Source organism: Nerophis lumbriciformis, linkage group LG03 (genome assembly GCF_033978685.3).
Source record: "Nerophis lumbriciformis linkage group LG03, RoL_Nlum_v2.1, whole genome shotgun sequence".
NCBI classification, from domain to species: Eukaryota; Metazoa; Chordata; class Actinopteri; order Syngnathiformes; family Syngnathidae; genus Nerophis; species Nerophis lumbriciformis.
Genome location: NC_084550.2, coordinates 68,392,501 through 68,410,000, shown reverse-complemented (window position 1 = coordinate 68,410,000; position 17,500 = coordinate 68,392,501). Strand labels below are relative to the sequence as shown.

Sequence of the window (17,500 nt, the reverse complement as noted above, 5' to 3'; positions counted from 1 at the left end):
ATATACCCACTGCAAGTATATATATAATGTAGTAACAGACACCTTCATAACAATATGTAATATGTACAATATACACACTGCAAGTATATATATAATGTAGTAACTGACACCTTCATAACAATATGTAATATGTACAATATACACACTGCAAGTATATATATAATGTAGTAACTGACACCTTCATAACAATATGTAATATGTACAATATACACACTGCAAGTATATATATAATGTAGTAACAGACACCTTCAAAACAATATGTAATATGTACAATATACACACTGCAAGTATATATATAATGTAGTAACTGACACCTTCATAACAATATGTAATATGTACAATATACACACTGCAAGTATATATATAATGTAGTAACAGACACCTTCATAACAATATGTAATATGTACAATATACACACTGCAAGTATATATATATAATGTAGTAACAGACACCTTCATAACAATATGTAATATGTACAATATACACACTGCAAGTATATATATACTGTAGTAACTGACACCTTCATAACAATATGTAATATGTACAATATACCCACTGCAAGTATATATATAATGTAGTAACAGACACCTTCATAACAATATGTAATATGTACAATATACACACTGCAAGTATATATATAATGTAGTAACTGACACCTTCATAACAATATGTAATATGTACAATATACACACTGCAAGTATATATATAATGTAGTAACTGACACCTTCATAACAATATGTAATATGTACAATATACACACTGCAAGTATATATATAATGTAGTAACAGACACCTTCAAAACAATATGTAATATGTACAATATACACACTGCAAGTATATATATAATGTAGTAACTGACACCTTCATAACAATATGTAATATGTACAATATACACACTGCAAGTATATATATAATGTAGTAACAGACTCCTTCTTGCTGCTGCCAAAACCGCAAATATCTATACTCCAAAACCAGGAGGGTGTGCCTGGGCAAGGGTGTTTCTGTCCTATCTTAGTGAGAAAAACAGCTGATTTGATGCAAACAAATAATTCTAACTGTCAAAGTCAACAACAGTCGTTTAAGCGTGGTGGTAGCGGGGGTGTATATTGTAGCGTCCTGGAAGAGTTAGTGCTGCAAGGGATTCTGGGTATTTGTTCTGTTGTGTTTATGTTGTGTTGCAAAGGATATTAAATGAGCTCAAATATACCTACAAATGAGGCATAATGATGCAATGTTAATTAAAATACTAAATGTGGGATATAAATAATAATGGAAGTATAATTGTTTGTATATAGCATATGAATTGGTACAAAGGTTTAACACGCGTACAAGGATATTTCACATGCCTTTACTGTGTATATAATTGAACAGTGTTCATATTGTGTATAATGTGTATTTATAATATGTTGTACAAAAGACATTTCATAATTTTCGGAAGTTCATCTTGTACTTGACATTGTTTATAGGGTTAGGCGCTATAAGTGTTCAACTTCAGCCTAAACCCTTTCGGTCTGCAACATTTTCATTTTCAATCTATGAATGTACAACTGTTTGTTTATTTTGTTGACCATTGACCGAAGAATAGTAAACTTATACTTAAGTGTAATTTTCCCTCGTTAGCTTTGAGGTATTGTGTGGCAGAACCATCGCCGTGGATCGACTACTACCAGTCCAAAATAGTCGGAACCCCCCCACGTTAGCATTCTATTCAGTTGTAAACAAATGGCATTCTGGTCACCTTCTGTGAGCAGAATGTTTCTAACTCCTGTTATTTGTTGGAGGCTAAATTGCAGAGTCGTTTAGAGATGGTTGAAAGGACAGTGTTGTATGTGGGAGACAGGTGGTGTCGCAGACCACCTCCTCTGTTCAGGGATGGCTTCCCTCACTTCTGCTTCGTACCATCTGTCCTTTCTGTCCAGAATATGTACATATTGATATTTGTGTGTAGGAGTGAAGTTTATTGAAAACAATAAATCAAAAAGTTTTGCTCCCCTTCAAAAACTTATGAACTTATATGTCCTGTTAGGATTTGAAGATAACGAAATCAAGCAACCCCAGAGGGTTGATTGTGTTTTTTTTTACAAAAAATCTGATTAATCATAACAATGATTTATCCGCAATAACAGGTTCATTTTTCACTGGATTGGCAGACCGGGGTGGTGGTTCCTCTCTTTAAGAAGGGGAACCGGAGGGTGTGTTCTAACTATCGTGGGATCACACTCCTCAGCCTTCCCGGTAAGGTCTATTCAGGTGTACTGGAGAGGAGGCTACGCCGGATAGTCGAACCTCGGATACAGGGGGAACAGTGTGGTTTTCGTCCTGGTCGTGGAACTGTGGACCAGCTCTATACTCTCGGCAGGGTCCTTGAGGGTGCATGGGAGTTTGCCCAACCAGTCTACATGTGCTTTGTGGACTTGGAGAAGGCATTCGACCGTGTGCCTCGGGAAGTCCTGTGGGGAGTGCTCAGAGAGTATGGGGTATGGGACTGTCTTATTGTGGCAGTCCGCTTCCTGTATGATCAGTGCCAGAGCTTGTTCCGCATTGCCGGTAGTAAGTCGGACACGTTTCCAGTGAGGGTTGGACTCTGCCAAGGCTGCCCTTTGTCACCGATTCTGTTCATAACTTTTATGGACAGAATTTCTAGGCGCAGTCAAGGCGTTGAGGGGATCTGGTTTGGTGGCTGCAGGATTAGGTCTCTGCTTTTTGCAGATGATGTGGTCCTGATGGCTTCATCTGGCCAAGATCTTCAGCTCTCGCTGGATCGGTTCGCAGCCGAGTGTGAAGCGACTGGGATGAGAATCAGCACCTCCAAGTCCGAGTCCATGGTTCTCGCCCGGAAAAGGGTGGAGTGCCATCTCCGGGTTGGGGAGGAGATCTTGCCCCAAGTGGAGGAGTTCAATTACCTAGGAGTGTTGTTTACGAGTGAGGGAAGAGTGGATCGTGAGATCGACAGGCGGATCGGTGCGGCGTCTTCAGTAATGCGGACGCTGTATCGATCCGTTGTGGTGAAGAAGGAGCTGAGCCGGAAGGCAAAGCTCTCAATTTACCGGTCGATTTACGTTCCCACCCTCACCTATGGTCAGGAGCTTTGGGTTATGACCGAAAGGACAAGATCACGGGTACAAGCGGCCGAAATGAGTTTCCTCCGCCGGGTGGCGGGTCTCTCCCTTAGAGATAGGGTGAGAAGCTCTGTCATCCGGGGGGAGCTCAAAGCAAAGCCGCTGCTCCTCCACATGCAGAGGAGCCAGATGAGGTGGTTCGGGCATCTGGTCAGGATGCCACCCGAACGCCTCCCTAGGGAGGTGTTTAGGGCACGTCCGACCGGTAGGAGGCCGCGGGGAAGACCCAGGACACGTTGGGAAGACTATGTCTCCCGGCTGGCCTGGGAACGCCTCGGGGTCCCACAGGAAGAGCTGGACGAAGTGGCTGGGGAGAGGGAAGTCTGGGCTTCCCTGCTTAGGCTGCTGCCCCCGCGACCCGACCTCGGATAAGCGGAAGAAGATGGATGGATGGATGGATACCCTTGCTGCCTTTAATTTTTTTGGTATGCGGCCATTAGTTGAAAACGTTACACAAACAATATCTAAACAACGTGAGTGAGGTAAGATGTGGTGATTAAATTGTTTCGTCACAGCTTGAGTTGTCGGCAAACAAATGACTGTTGATTTTAATTAGCATGAGCAGTGTTGGAGCTAGGGCTGTACGGTATACTGGTACTGGTATAGTATCGCGGTACTAATGAATCAAAAATGGTACTATACTCTTTTTGAAAAGTACCGGTTCCCGGGCGCGTCGTCACGTCGTGACATTGCTGGTTTTGCGAGCAGAGGAGCATGTTCGGCAGCGCGCACACACAGAGTACTTACAAGTAGACACAGTGTGTAGACAGAAAAGGGAGAATGGACGCATTTTGGCTTAAAAAGTAAAGATAAAAGTGAGGTTATAACACTGAAACACCCTCAGGAAGAGGTGCTTTAAGACATGGCTAGCTAGCTAGCGGCTAACATCCATCCACAGTGTTTTAGCTACTTCTAAATGACTAATCCTCGCCTCCATGGCGACGGATAAAGTACGTTTCTTACAAGTACTTACAAGTAGGATACGATAGCTAACCGCTAACAGCAAGCTGGCACCCTGAACGTAAACAAACACCATGGGTGGATCTACATGATACCAAGTACAATAGCGTATCTAGTCGATACTACTATGATTACATCAATATTTTTTATTGTCACAATATCTTTTTTCCTTTTAAAAAAAATCATATTATGTTTATAAACTCAAAAAATTAGCAGATATTAACAGTAAATGAACAAGTAGATTAATAATCAATTTTTACAGTTTGTCCCTCATAATGTAGACAAAATAATAGCTGTATCAATGACACAATATGTTACTACATACTAATTAGGAGTCTTTATTTCCTTACTGTTACGATACAGGGGGGAAGAAGACTGCACGGAAGCAACAACGTCTTTAAGCGTGAGGTCAAGGGCAGGAGCGAGGCGTCAGAGTCCGTGTTCAGGCGAGAGGTCAAGATCCAGACAGGCAGCAAGAAGACCAGGGGGAATCCAGGGAGACAAGACACACAGCTTGAACCCGGAGAGCGAAGAGGGACTGCGGGAACAGGACACAGGACAACACACTTTGAGCACAGAGGTGGGGAAACACGGAGAGAGGGAGTGCGCATAGAGCTAGACGTTTCGGCTTACTGTACGGAACAGGTAACTACGTTCTGGCCCGGAACGCAGGTTTGCACTAGCTTAAGAAGCGCGGCGTCTCATCAGCTTCAGGTGTGCTGATTGCAGATTGATTGCAGCCGCCTGCTGCAGCCGGAGTGGCGCGCCCGGGCCGTGACACTTACTACTAAAAGACAAGTTGTCTAGTATGTTCACCATTTTATTTAAGGACAAAATTGTTCTTCAATTGCAATAATAAACATATGTTTAATGTACCGTAAGATTTTTTGTTAAAAAAAAGCCAATAATGCCATTTTTTGTGGTACCCTTTATTTAGAAAAGTACCGAAATGTACCAAAAAGTATCAAAATACATTTCTCAACAAGCTATTGCAAGGAATTTAGGGATTTCACCATTGTCCGAGGCAGATATTTACATATATCCGAATTTAAGTTGTACTTCTTTCATTTCTTAGTCATATTTGAAAACAGCTTGTGTTTTCCATTTATTCTCTTGATGCTCTGTCAGCAAGTATACTATGTGTGTAAACCTTGAGTTCTTTGGAATGTGTTTAGACTAGCATTTGTTTGGTCTACAGAGATGGGAGGAGAGAGAGGGTGGTGGGATCGGGAAGACAGACCATTTTTGGGAGGCGCGATAGAATGTTCTAGGGTTAGACTGGTCTCAATCAAAATGTATATTGGCAAAGTTTTGAGAATATACAACAAAATACCTATTCTGTCTCTGGTGGTTTTTCAACTCAGCTTTAAGTGTCGGAAAGAACTTGGGAGCGAATTGTGACTTGAATTCCCTGGGAGGAACAACTGGTCCAAAACGCAACACCATCTACGGTCCGTAATATCATCAAAAGTTTCAGAGAATCAGGAGAAATCACTGCACGTATACGTAATAAACATTGAATGCCCGAGACCTTGGATCCCTCAGGCGGTACTGCATCAAGAAGCGACATCAGTGTGTAAAGGATATCACCACATGGGCTCAGGAACACCTCAGAACACCACTGTCCGTAACTATGGTTTGTCGCAACATCTGTAAGTGTAAGTTAAAACTCTATGCAAAGCCAAAGCCATTTATCAACAACACCCAGAAACGCCGCCAGCGAAGGTAGACTGATGCAAAGTGGAAACGTATTCTGTGATCTGATGAATCCACATTTCAAATTGTTTTTGGACACAACTGGACCAAAGAGGAAAAGAACCATCCGGATTGTTATCGGCGCAAAGTTGAAAAGCCAGCATGTGTGATGGTATGGGGGTGTATTAGTGCTCAAGGTATGGGTAACTTACACATCTGTGAAGGCACCATTAATGCTGAAAGGTGCATACAGGTTTTGGAGCAACATATGTTGCCATCCAAGCAACGTAAACATGGACGCCCCTGCTTATTTCAGCAGGACAATACCAAGCCACGTGTTACAACAGCGTGGCTACATAGTAAAAGAGTGCCTGTAGTCCAGACATGTACTGAATGTACAGAAAAGTATTGAAATACATTGTGGTACCGGTACCGGTACCGGTACTACAATATTGGTATCGGGTCAACACTAGTTGGAAGTGGCGCTTGCTGTGTAAACTCAGCGCTCCCTTCATGGCGGAGTTGCCTCTTCCCGGATGTCTCCATGTGGAGAGCCATCAATGTGAGGATGTTCGGGGGCAGACAAAGAACTTGGGCACAGGTTCCTAGAATAGAACCTGCTGACTGGAAAGTGCATCCCAGGAAAAGTCTCCTCACTCCACGGCCCATTAAAGAGGTCACGGCGGAGAGTGTTTCTGCAACTCGCTGTGATTTATTTATTCTCCCGCTTTGCCACGCTCCAGTTCAGGACAAGGGCAGCCGCGTCTCGTTCGGGCGTAAGTCCTGAAAGGAGACAAACGACGGTCCTTTCTCTTACTGTCGGATTTGTCATCCGATGGCGGCGTGGTGAATGGCAGGGACGACACAAATCATTCCACCTCGCCACTGAAATACGACTCTGCCGCGTGTTGCTAGGCAGACTACACAGGGACGTTCATTTATTCCCTATAGGCCAATTAAATGCGATGCGTTAAATGTGTCGTATAGAGGATCTTTGAATAGTGTTTTTTTTTCCTCCAAAGAGAACAGAACACTCCTGTTTTGACATATAGCAGGCCCGGCCCTAACCAATCTGGCGCCCTAGGCAAGATTTTAGGTGGCGCCCCCCCACATCGGCAGTGAAGTGTATATACTCACAAGAAACCGAATAGCTTTGTCTTTGACCTTTTTTTTACTTAAAGAAAGCAAATTAACAATCAGAATAGTTAACAAGATTAAAAAAAATATGAATAAATAAATGAATGCAAAAAATAAAAAATTAATATATGAAATACAATATTTTTTACATACATATTGCTTAATTAACATTAATGATGTGCACTTTAACAACTAGGCTTACAACTATACCTAATATATAAAGGGGTGGAAAAGTGACTATTACCTGCAGGGCAAACATTAGCTAACCAGAAGGCAATAACAATGTAAACAAAAAACACCTGCTTAAAAGATCTAATACAAATGTCCCTGAGGAATGTAAGGTGGGAGTACTGTAATTACCTAACGTTACATTATTATTTTCCATAACAATTTACCCCCCTCCACAATATTAACCCGACGTTAAAACAGAACTAGCTATTTATTGATTAGCAATTGCCGAATCATGTAACATTAGCCTAATGCTAAAAAGCCAGCTACTATCACATTCTGTAACAGACAAATAATTTCATGTAGGCTAACGTTACCTACCTGCTACCTCTGTCTTTTCTCGTTTCTCCTCCTCTTCTTTTCTCTTTTTTCTTCCCTGGGCACCTGACAGTTTTGGCCGTTTTGACATCTTGTGTTGATTTTTTGATGTGGTGACGTCCAAAAAGAGTCATGATACGGGAAGGGGGCGCACCGTGGGGGGGTGAGGAGGGCGTAATGTTGTAACAAATAATATTTCTATTATATAGGCTTTACTTTGCATTTTAATTAACGTGGGATTATTTTTTGTATTTAGAAATAATAGTACCAACTTTTTTTTTTCTCCAACATTTGTGGCACTGGCGTGGCGCCCCCTGATGGACGGCGCCCTTAGCATTTGCCTATACGGCCTATGCCACGGGCCGGCCCTGCATATAGAGCAGTGTTTTTCAACCACTGTGCCGCGGCACACTAGTGTGCTGTGAGATACAGTCTGGTGTGCCGTGGGAGATTATGTAATTTCACCTATTTGGGTTGAAAATATTTTTTTGCAAACAAGTAATTATAGTCTGCAAATGATGTGTTGTTGTTGAGTGTCGGTGCTGTCTAGAGCTCGGCAGAGTAACCGTGTAATACTCTTCCATATCAGTAGGTGGCAGCAGGTAGCTAATTGCTTTGTAGATGTCGATGTGTGAAATGACGAGGGTTTGTCGTCGTAACTACCGTATTTTCCGCACCATAAGGCGCCCTGGGTTATAAGCCGCGCCTTCAATGAACGGCATATTTCAAAACTTTGTCCACCTATAAGACGCCCCGTGTTATAAGCCGCATCTAACTGCGCTAAAGGAATGTCAAAAAAACAGTCAGATAGGTCAGTCAAACTTTAATAATATATTAAAAACCAGTGTGATGTGGGCGCGCATGGAGTCGTATATCAACATGGACGGAGCTGCGTGAAAAAAGCCACCCGGCCTCTTCGCGTAAACTTAAACTTACCTTAACCACTCGCTCATCTTTTCTTCATCCATCCCTTCGAGTTAGCTTTTATGATGACGCCGGCTGGAAAGGTCTCTTTTGGCAAGGTCTTCCTTTTGAATATCACCATGGGTGGAAGTTTCTGGCCATTAGCATGGCAAGCTAGAACCACAGTGAAGGATGACTTCTCATTTCCTGTGGTGCGAATATTCACCGTACGTGCTCCCGTTGTATCCACAGTGCGGTTCACAGGAATATCAAAAGTCAGTGGAACCTCGTCCATGTTGATAATGTTCTCTGGCCGGATCTTTTTTTCAGCTATCTTGTTTTTACAATATGCACGGACAGTAGCCAGCTTTTCTTGAAAGTCTTTAGGCAGTTGCTGTGAAATAGTAATCCGTGTGCGGATGGAGAGATTGTGTCTTTTCATGAACCGGATCCCTGTCGCTTAGTAGGAGCCATTTTGTGGTCTTTACAGATGTAAACACACAAAGGAAAGGAAACGTAATATCCGCGCACTTCTTCTCCTTCTACGCGGGCGGGTGGTTGCTTACAGTAGAAGAAGAAGCGCTTCCTGTTCTATGGGGGCGGGTGCTTACCTTGGCGGTTGCTTGCGTAGAAGAAGAAGCACTTCCTCTTCTACGGGGAAAAAAGATGGCGGCTGTTTACCGTAGTTGCGAGACCGAAACTTTATGAAAATGAATCTTAATATTAATCCATATATAAAGCGCACCGGGTTATAAGGCGCACTGTCAGCTTTTGAGAAAATTTGTGGTTTTTAGGTGCGCCTTATAGTGGTTCTTTGATCACTCTGATGCGGCTCAGCTGCATACTTGTCGACCCTCCCAATTTTCCCGGGAGATTTCCGGATTTCAGTGCTTCTCGCAGAAAACTTCCGGGACTAATATTCTCCGATTTTCACCCTAAAAATAAGGGCGTGCCATGATGGTACAGCATTCAGCACCCTCTACAATAGTGATGGGTCCGGCAACACCGATGCATCGGCGCATGCGTCGAGCTCATAGAGCAAAACCCTGTGTCGGTGCGCGTACCGCTTTTAGAAAGTCACGTGACCGATCATGAGCTGTCTCGGTCACGTGACCGATACGCGAACTGTGTCGCACTGACGCCTGCGCGCCAAACTGTGTTTTTATAAGGAAACGCATCTGTCAACGAGATGCTGCTGCCAACAGAATCGTCGCACTTCTGTCGTTGGTCAGTTCTAATTTATCGTCGTCGGAGATTATGGAGCATCCTCTGGCAAAAAGAAAGATTTCCGTCGTGTGGGAATATTTTGATCATATATCGGGAAAAAAATGTATTTGTGTTAATTTCCTTGTCGTTTCATCCTCTTCTCTCAAAGTTTCCACTTGATCTATTAGAATTCAAAATCTCTTCAAAATGATTCTTAGATTACTATTCATATTTTCTGCAGGTTAAATGTCTCATTTGTACGACAGAATTGTCGTACATTAACAAATCCACCTCCTCAATGCTGTCAGTCGGAGAAATAATAACTAAGAAGAGAAATCGTCTAAAATGTAATACGTTGGAAAAACAGTTTTTTAAAAATAAAAATGTGTAAAAAAACAAACAAAAAAAAACATTCCCAGTCCACAAGCATCCTCATTCACAACACGTTATCTTAGATTTCCATGTTATGATACATGTTCACATTATTTATTGACTGTATCTAAAAAAGATAAATAAATTTAAATGAAAATATGAAATAATTAGGGATGTCCGATAATGACTTTTTGCCAATATTCCGATATTGCCCAACTCTTTAATTGCCGATACCAATATCAACCGATACCGATATCAACCACTATATACAGTCGTGGATTTAACACATTATTATGCCTAATATGGACAACCAGGTATGGTGAAGATGAGGTACTTTTTTTTTAAATTAATAAAATAAAATAAGTTAATTAAATTAAAAACATTTTCTTGAATAAAAAAGAGTTAAACAATATAAAAACAGTTACATAGAAACTAGTAATTAATGAAAATGAGTAAAATTAACTGTTAAAGATTAGTACTATTAGTGGAGCAGCAGCACGCACAATCATGTGTGCTTACGGACTGTATCCCTTGCAGACTGTATTGATATATATTGATATATAATGTAGGAACCACAATATTAATAACAGAAAGAAACAACCCTTTTGTGTGAATGAGTGTAAATGGGGGAGGGAGTTTTTTTGCGTTGGTGCACTAATTGTAAGTGTATCTTGTGTTTTTTATGTTGATTAAAAAAAATTAAAAAAACGATACCGATAATAAAAAAAACGATACCGATAATTTCCGATATTACATTTTAATGCATTTATCTCTAGAAATAATCCTAAATGAAATACAATGACTTAGTTTATATTATTGTATATACTAGGTCATAAAATCAGTGTCAGTTGAGTCGGTCCATAGGTTGCCTGTAGGGATTTTTAATGTCCAGCAGTTGTCAGTATTTAGTGACACAGTATCGACACAGTATCAATACAGTTTTGCAATGTGTCGATACGCTTCATGACGCCTCATCAACCCATCACTACTCTACAATATGTACAGCACCCTCTACAATATGTACAAACAGCGCGCCAGCCCAGCCTTTTGTTGTATGCATCTTCTACTTGCACATGTAAGTGACAGCAAGGCATACTTGGTCAACAGCCACACAGGTCACACTGACGGTGGCCATATAAAACAACTTTAACATTCTTACTAATAATGCGCCACACTTTGAACCAAAACCAAACAAGAATGACGAACACATTTCGGGAGAACATCTGCACCTTAACACAACATAAACACAACAGAACAAATACCCAGAATCCCATGCAGCACTGACTCTTCCAGGCTACATTGTACACCCCTGCTCCCACCAAACTCCGCCCCCACCCCAACCCCCCACACCTCCAAAGACATGCACCTGGGGATAGGTTGATTGGCAACACTAAATTGGCCCTAGTGTGTGAACGTGAGTGTGAATGTTGTCTGTCTATCTGTGTTGGCCCTGCGATGAGGTGGCGACATGTCCAGGGTGTACCCCGCCTTCCGCCCGAATGTAGCTGAGATAGGCTCCAGCGCCCCCCGCGACCCCGAAGGGAATAAGCGGTAGAAAATGGATGGACGGATGGATGTTTTATATTCTCGTTCCTTCAAAATAGCCACCCTTTGCTTTGATTACTGCTTTGCACACTCTTGGCATTCTCTCCATGAGCTTCAAGAGGTAGTCACCTGAAATGGTTTTCACCTCACAGGTGTCATAGTTTTGATGCCTTCAGTGACAATCAACAATGTAAATAGTCATGAAAATAAAGAAATATATATATATATATATAAACACTCATGCAGTTGCTATTAAAGAGATTATTTTCCATCTTCCGAGCCTGCCTCAGCTTGCTGCTCAGCTCCTTAGTTTGTGTTCCTAATTGCTGTGTGCTATTCCTCCCGGAACAATTTGCTCCATTGAGGTGTGACTTTAGTGGGCCATCCGTGTTCATGACGTGGTCTTGTGTTGCTCGGCAGACATCTTCCACCGGACCGCCTGACACGCCTTTGTGAACCGAAGCAGCGCAGAGACGACAAGGAAGATGAGCAACACCGACTACTGGGTGGTGGATTATGACATGTCCTCTCCGGCCCCGCCCGGCTTCGCCAGGGCCCCGGCGGTCCTGCAGCCCATGGCGGGACACCCTGACCAGGGCACAGCCTTGTGCTTCATGGGCCTCCTGGTGCTGCTGCTGCTCTTCCTGATGGTTCGCTGCGTGCGGATCCTCTTAGACCCTTACAGCAGCATGCCGGCCTCCTCCTGGACGGACCACAAGGAGGGTCTGGACAAAGGACACCTTGACTATGCGCTGGTGTGAGGACCAAAGAGGACTACATATAGGTGTGCACGGAAGGTACGGTTCTGTCTTCGCCTCGTCACTCACCGAAAGCGTGACCGAAGAATGCACTACAAGTCCCGAAGAAAGAGATGATGCGGTATAATCTGGTGGTGGTTTGAGCACACTGCAGCTCGTCCTGCATAGTCCCAGCCCTTAATGCTTCAGTCACACGCAGGATTCTCACAGGAATGAGGCCAAAATACAACCTTACCTACTGTACATCACACTCAGAGCTTGTTTTGTTTATTTATTTTTACCGATGATGTCACTTTTCAAACTCAAAATGTTTAATGTCTAACTGAAACATTGTTTTTTTATTTTTTTATTATAACTTAGATCAGGGGTTCTTAGCCTTTTAGAACTCGGGGCCCAACTTTTCCACTATAAAGGGGCCCACTCAAATATTAACACTGAAAATTCAATAATGATATCTTAATTACTTATAGTTTACAACATCGTCAAATGATATGAAATCCGGTGTTTCTTATTCAACACTAAGTTAGTTTCTTATTTAACTCATTTCGAGGATGTCGTTGTGGCTTGTGCAGCCCTTTGAGACACTCGTGATTTAGGGCTACATAAGTAAACTTTGATTGATTGATTAATTGATTTAGAGTTTACCTTGAATTGATTAACAAAACAAGTTGAAAAACTTATTCGGGTGTTGCCATTTAGTGGTCAATTGTACGGAATATGTACTATATTGTGCAATCTACTAATAAAAGTTTCAATCAATCAATCAAAACATGAACCTAAGGCAAAATAAATAAATCAAATATAGTGCAAAAAAAAGGACTCATAAAAAATGATGAAAAATAAATGCACATAGAATTAACCAGCGCTAAAATACTTACAATCTAATAATATATGTTTATTTACTAAAATGTCAAATGAAAATTTAGTCTTAATTTTTGCACTTGAGAAAAAATGTCTGAGTTTAGCTTCAGGCTTCTTCTGTTTGTATGATAACTAAATAAGTTAGTTTCTTATTTAACTTATTTCGAGGATGTCTTTGTGGCTTGTGCAGCCCTTTGAGACACTCATGATTTAGGGCTTTATAAGTAAACATCAATTGATTGATTGATTGATTGAACACATGAACATAAGGCAAAATAAATCAATCAAAAATAGTGCAAAAAAAAGGACTCATAAAAACTGATGAAAAATAAATGCACATAGAGTTAACCAGCGCTAAAATACTTAAAATCTAATAATATATGTTTATTTACTAAAATGTCAAATGAAAATTTAGTCGTAATTTTTGCACTTGAGAAAAATTCTCTGAGTTTAGCTTCAGGCTTCTTCTGTTTGTTTGATAACTAAATAAGTTAGTTTCTTATTTAACTTATTTCGATTATGTCGTTGTGGCTTGTACAGCCCTTTGAGACACTCGTGATTTAGGGCTATATAAGTAAACATCGATTGATTGATTGATTGATTGATTGATTGATTGATTGATTGAACACATGAACATAAGGCAAAATAAATCAATCAAATATAGTGCAAAAGAAAAGACTCATAAAAACTGATGAAAAATAAATGCACATAAAGTTAAGCAGCGCTAAAATACATCAAATCTAATAATACATGTTTATTTACTAAAATGTCAAATTAAAATTTAGTCTTAATTTTTGCACTTGAGAAAAATTGTCTGAGTTGACCTTCAGGCTTCTTCTGTTTGTTTGATAACTAAATAAGTTAGTTTCTTATTTAACTTATTTCGATTATGTCGTTGTGGCTTGTGCAGCCCTTTGAGACACTCGTGATTTAGGGCTATATAAGTAAACATCGATTGATTGATTGATTGAACACATGAACCTAAGGCAAAATAAATCAATCTAATGTAGTGCAAAAGAAAGGACTCATAAAAAATGATGAAAAATAAATGCACATAAAGTTAAGCAGCGCTAAAATACATCAAATCTAATAATACATGTTTATTTACTAAAATGTCAAATGACAATTTAGTCGTAATTTTTGCACTTGAGAAAAATTCTCTGAGTTGAGCTTCAGGCTTCTTCTGTTTGTTTGATAACTAAATAAGTTAGTTTCTTATTTAACTTATTTCGAGGATGTCTTTGTGGCTTGTGCAGCCCTTTGAGACACTCATGATTTAGGGCTTTATAAGTAAACATCGATTGATTGATTGATTGATTGATTGATTGATTGATTGAACACATGAACCTAAGGCAAAATAAATCAATCAAATAAAGTGTAAAAGAAAGGACTCATAAAAAATGATGATAAATAAATGCACATAAAGTTAAGCAGCGCTAAAATACATCAAATCTAATAATATATGTTTATTTACTAAAATGTCAAATGAAAATTTAGTCGTAATTTTTGCACTTGAGAAAAATTGTCTGAGTTTAGCTTCAGGCTTCTTCTGTTTGTATGATAACTAAATACGTTAATTTCTTATTTAACTTATTTCGATTATGTCGTGGCTTGTACAGCCCTTTGAGACACTCGTGATTTAGGGCTATATAAGTAAACATCGATTGATTGATTGATTGATTGAACACATGAACATAAGGCAAAATAAATCAATCAAATATAGTGCAAAAGAAAGGACTCATAAAAACTGATGAAAAATAAATGCACATAAAGTTAAGCAGCGCTAAAATACATCAAATCTAATAACACATGTTTATTTACTAAAATGTCAAATTAAAATTTAGTCGTAATTTTTGCACTTGAGAAAAATTCTCTGAGTTGAGCTTCAGGCTTCTTCTGTTTGATAACTAAATAAGTTAGTTTCCTATTTAACTTGTTTCGATTATGTCGTTGTGGCTTGTGCAGCCCTTTGAGACACTCGTGATTTAGGGCTATATAAGTAAACATCGATTGATTGATTGATTGATTGATTGAACACATGAACATAAGGCAAAATAAATCCATCAAATATAGTGCAAAAGAAAGGACTCATAAAAACTGATGAAAAATAAATGAACATATAGTTAAGCAGCGCTAAAATACATAAAATCTAAATAATATATGTTTATTTACTAAAATGTCATATGAAAATTTAGTCGTAATTTTTGCACTTGAGAAAAATTCTCTGAGTTGAGCTTCAGGCTTCTTCTGTTTGATAACTAAATAAGTTAGTTTCTTATTTAACTTGTTTCGATTATGTCGTTGTGGCTTGTACAGCCCTTTGAGACACTCGTGATTTCGGGCTATATAAGTAAACATCGATTGATTGATTGATTGAATACATGAACCTAAGGCAAAATAAATCAATCAAATATAGTGCAAAAGAAAGGAGTTTACCATGAATTGATTAACGTGGACCCCGACTTAAACAAGTTGAAAAACTTATTCGGGTGTTGCCATTTAGTGGTCAATTGTACGGAATATGTACTGTACTGTGCAATCTACTAATAAAAGTTTCAATCAATCAATCAAAACATGAACCTAAGGCAAAATAAATAAATCAAATATAGTGCAAAAGAAAGGACTCATAAAAACTGATGAAAAATAAATGCGGCGTTAAAATACTTAAAATCTAATAATATATGTTTATTTACTAAAATGTCAAATGAAAATTTAGTCTTAATTTCTGCATTTGAGAAAAATTGTCTTGAGTTTAGCTTCAGGCTTCTTCTGTTATGTTTGATATAGTCATTACTGCCACGAGTGGTGGAAAAGTGTATTACACCTGAGTACGCCGGAAGCAGATATATTTCGGCGGCCCTACTATGGTTGAAAACCGCTGACATCGACCATGTTTGACTTGTCCAGGTGATCCTCAGGTAAAAGTGTCATTGACCAAAGCTTAGTGTAGTTTTCCTTTGTGCGACGTGTGTCCCTTTAAGAGGCCTGCAATGCTCATGTTGTAAATATAAGGCCTCAACATTAGGTACACTTGCGCAATGTTTAAGTATGAGTCACGATTTGATGATGGTTTCATACTGAAAGCTGCTTCTGATATCAACATGTTTTGGTCCGAGATTAAGCATAAATGTGGCTAAATGAACGAAAAATATCAGTGATGCAGTCTGGATGAGACCGAAGCGCTGTTCATTATCGCGGCCACTGATTGGCTCAGCTCTTCCTATATTGGATTAAAAGACTAAGGGTGTTATTTCATGTCTCGAGCAGTGTTTTTCAACCTTTTTTGAGGCAAGGCACATTTTTTTTCATTTCAAAATACGGAGGCACACCACCAGCAGAAAACGTAAAAAAAAAAATGATACTCCACCAGGTCGTCGTGCCTTACTTTGAGTTTGTTGGTGTTTTCCTGTGCTTTAGTTCTTTTCTTGCGCTGTTATTTTGGTGGCCCTTCCTGTTTTGTTGGTGTTTTCATGTCTTCTGTTGCGTCTGACCAGTCTTCCTCTCCGGGAATTAAAGTCACTGGTCAACCCCAAGTTCTTTCAGATGACATATATGTTGAGTAAGAAGGACCATCAAGACAGAATAGGAATATTATCAAGTTTTACTAAAGCTTTAGGAGACCCGTCCTACAGTCCGTTAATAGCGGCATCTAGAAGCAAAACGGAAAGAGACAACTTATTGAATACGAAAACAGCCCCCACCCTGCCCAGAAAGGAATACAGCCTCATTGTTCTGATACTGATAAGGTAAAAAGGGAGTATGCTATACTCCCACATTCCAACCCTTCAAGGTAAAGCACAGAGTTTACTTGCGTACAAGCAGAAAAGAGTACACATGGGGAAATATTAGCTGCTTTAAACATGACTATGAATAAAGAAAGAACTCTTAAAAATATATGCATTCTCCACACTTCCTTTGAGGAAGCTACCTGCTTTGTGTTAGCAAGCGAGGCTATTTAAGTTGTTGCTGTCCTTCTTCGTGTGGACATTGTTGATTGTCATGTCATGTACGGATGCACTTTGTGGACGCCGTAAGTTTTTGCTGTCGTCCAGCATTCTGTTTCTGTTTACTTTGTAGTCAGTTTAGCTTTACTTTCGTTTTGCATAGCCATTTCCTTTTTCTATCCCTTTCCCTTTTGTACATTTTTGGTTTAAGCATTACATACTGTCAGGTTCAAACACCGATGACATCTATTAAACAGACAAGAAGCAAGGAATTGAACAGAGACAGAATTCAATTTAGCTCATTGAGGAGAAACGTCCGGGCTGTACTCTTTGCACAGTCTTCCACCACGCTCTGACGAAAGATCGTACGCCTCCTCTTTTATTCGGACTTTCCCTGATTACATGGCAACAGCTGTTTCTAAAGGAAGGGGGGTCGTAAACAGCCGTCGCCTTTG

The 17,500-nt window shown here is 40.0% G+C and overlaps 1 protein-coding gene across 2 annotated transcripts in view; it reads left to right on the top strand.

The window, feature by feature from the left end:
• The window catches only part of LOC133589053 (cortexin-1), a 25,825-nt gene that overhangs the window by 7,510 nt on the left and 815 nt on the right, over positions 1–17,500 (top strand). Inside the window, exons 2-3 of one of the 2 annotated variants that reach the window (XM_061941728.1) lie at positions 4,442–4,658; positions 11,903–17,500. The exon at positions 11,903–17,500 is cut by the window's right edge and continues 815 nt beyond it. In XM_061941728.1, coding sequence (XP_061797712.1) covers positions 11,968–12,243 — 276 coding nt within the window. In that variant the 5' untranslated portion in view covers positions 4,442–4,658; positions 11,903–11,967 and the 3' untranslated portion in view covers positions 12,244–17,500. The remainder of the gene's footprint in view (positions 1–4,441; positions 4,659–11,902) is intronic. The other variant, XM_061941736.1, reaches the window with a different exon arrangement.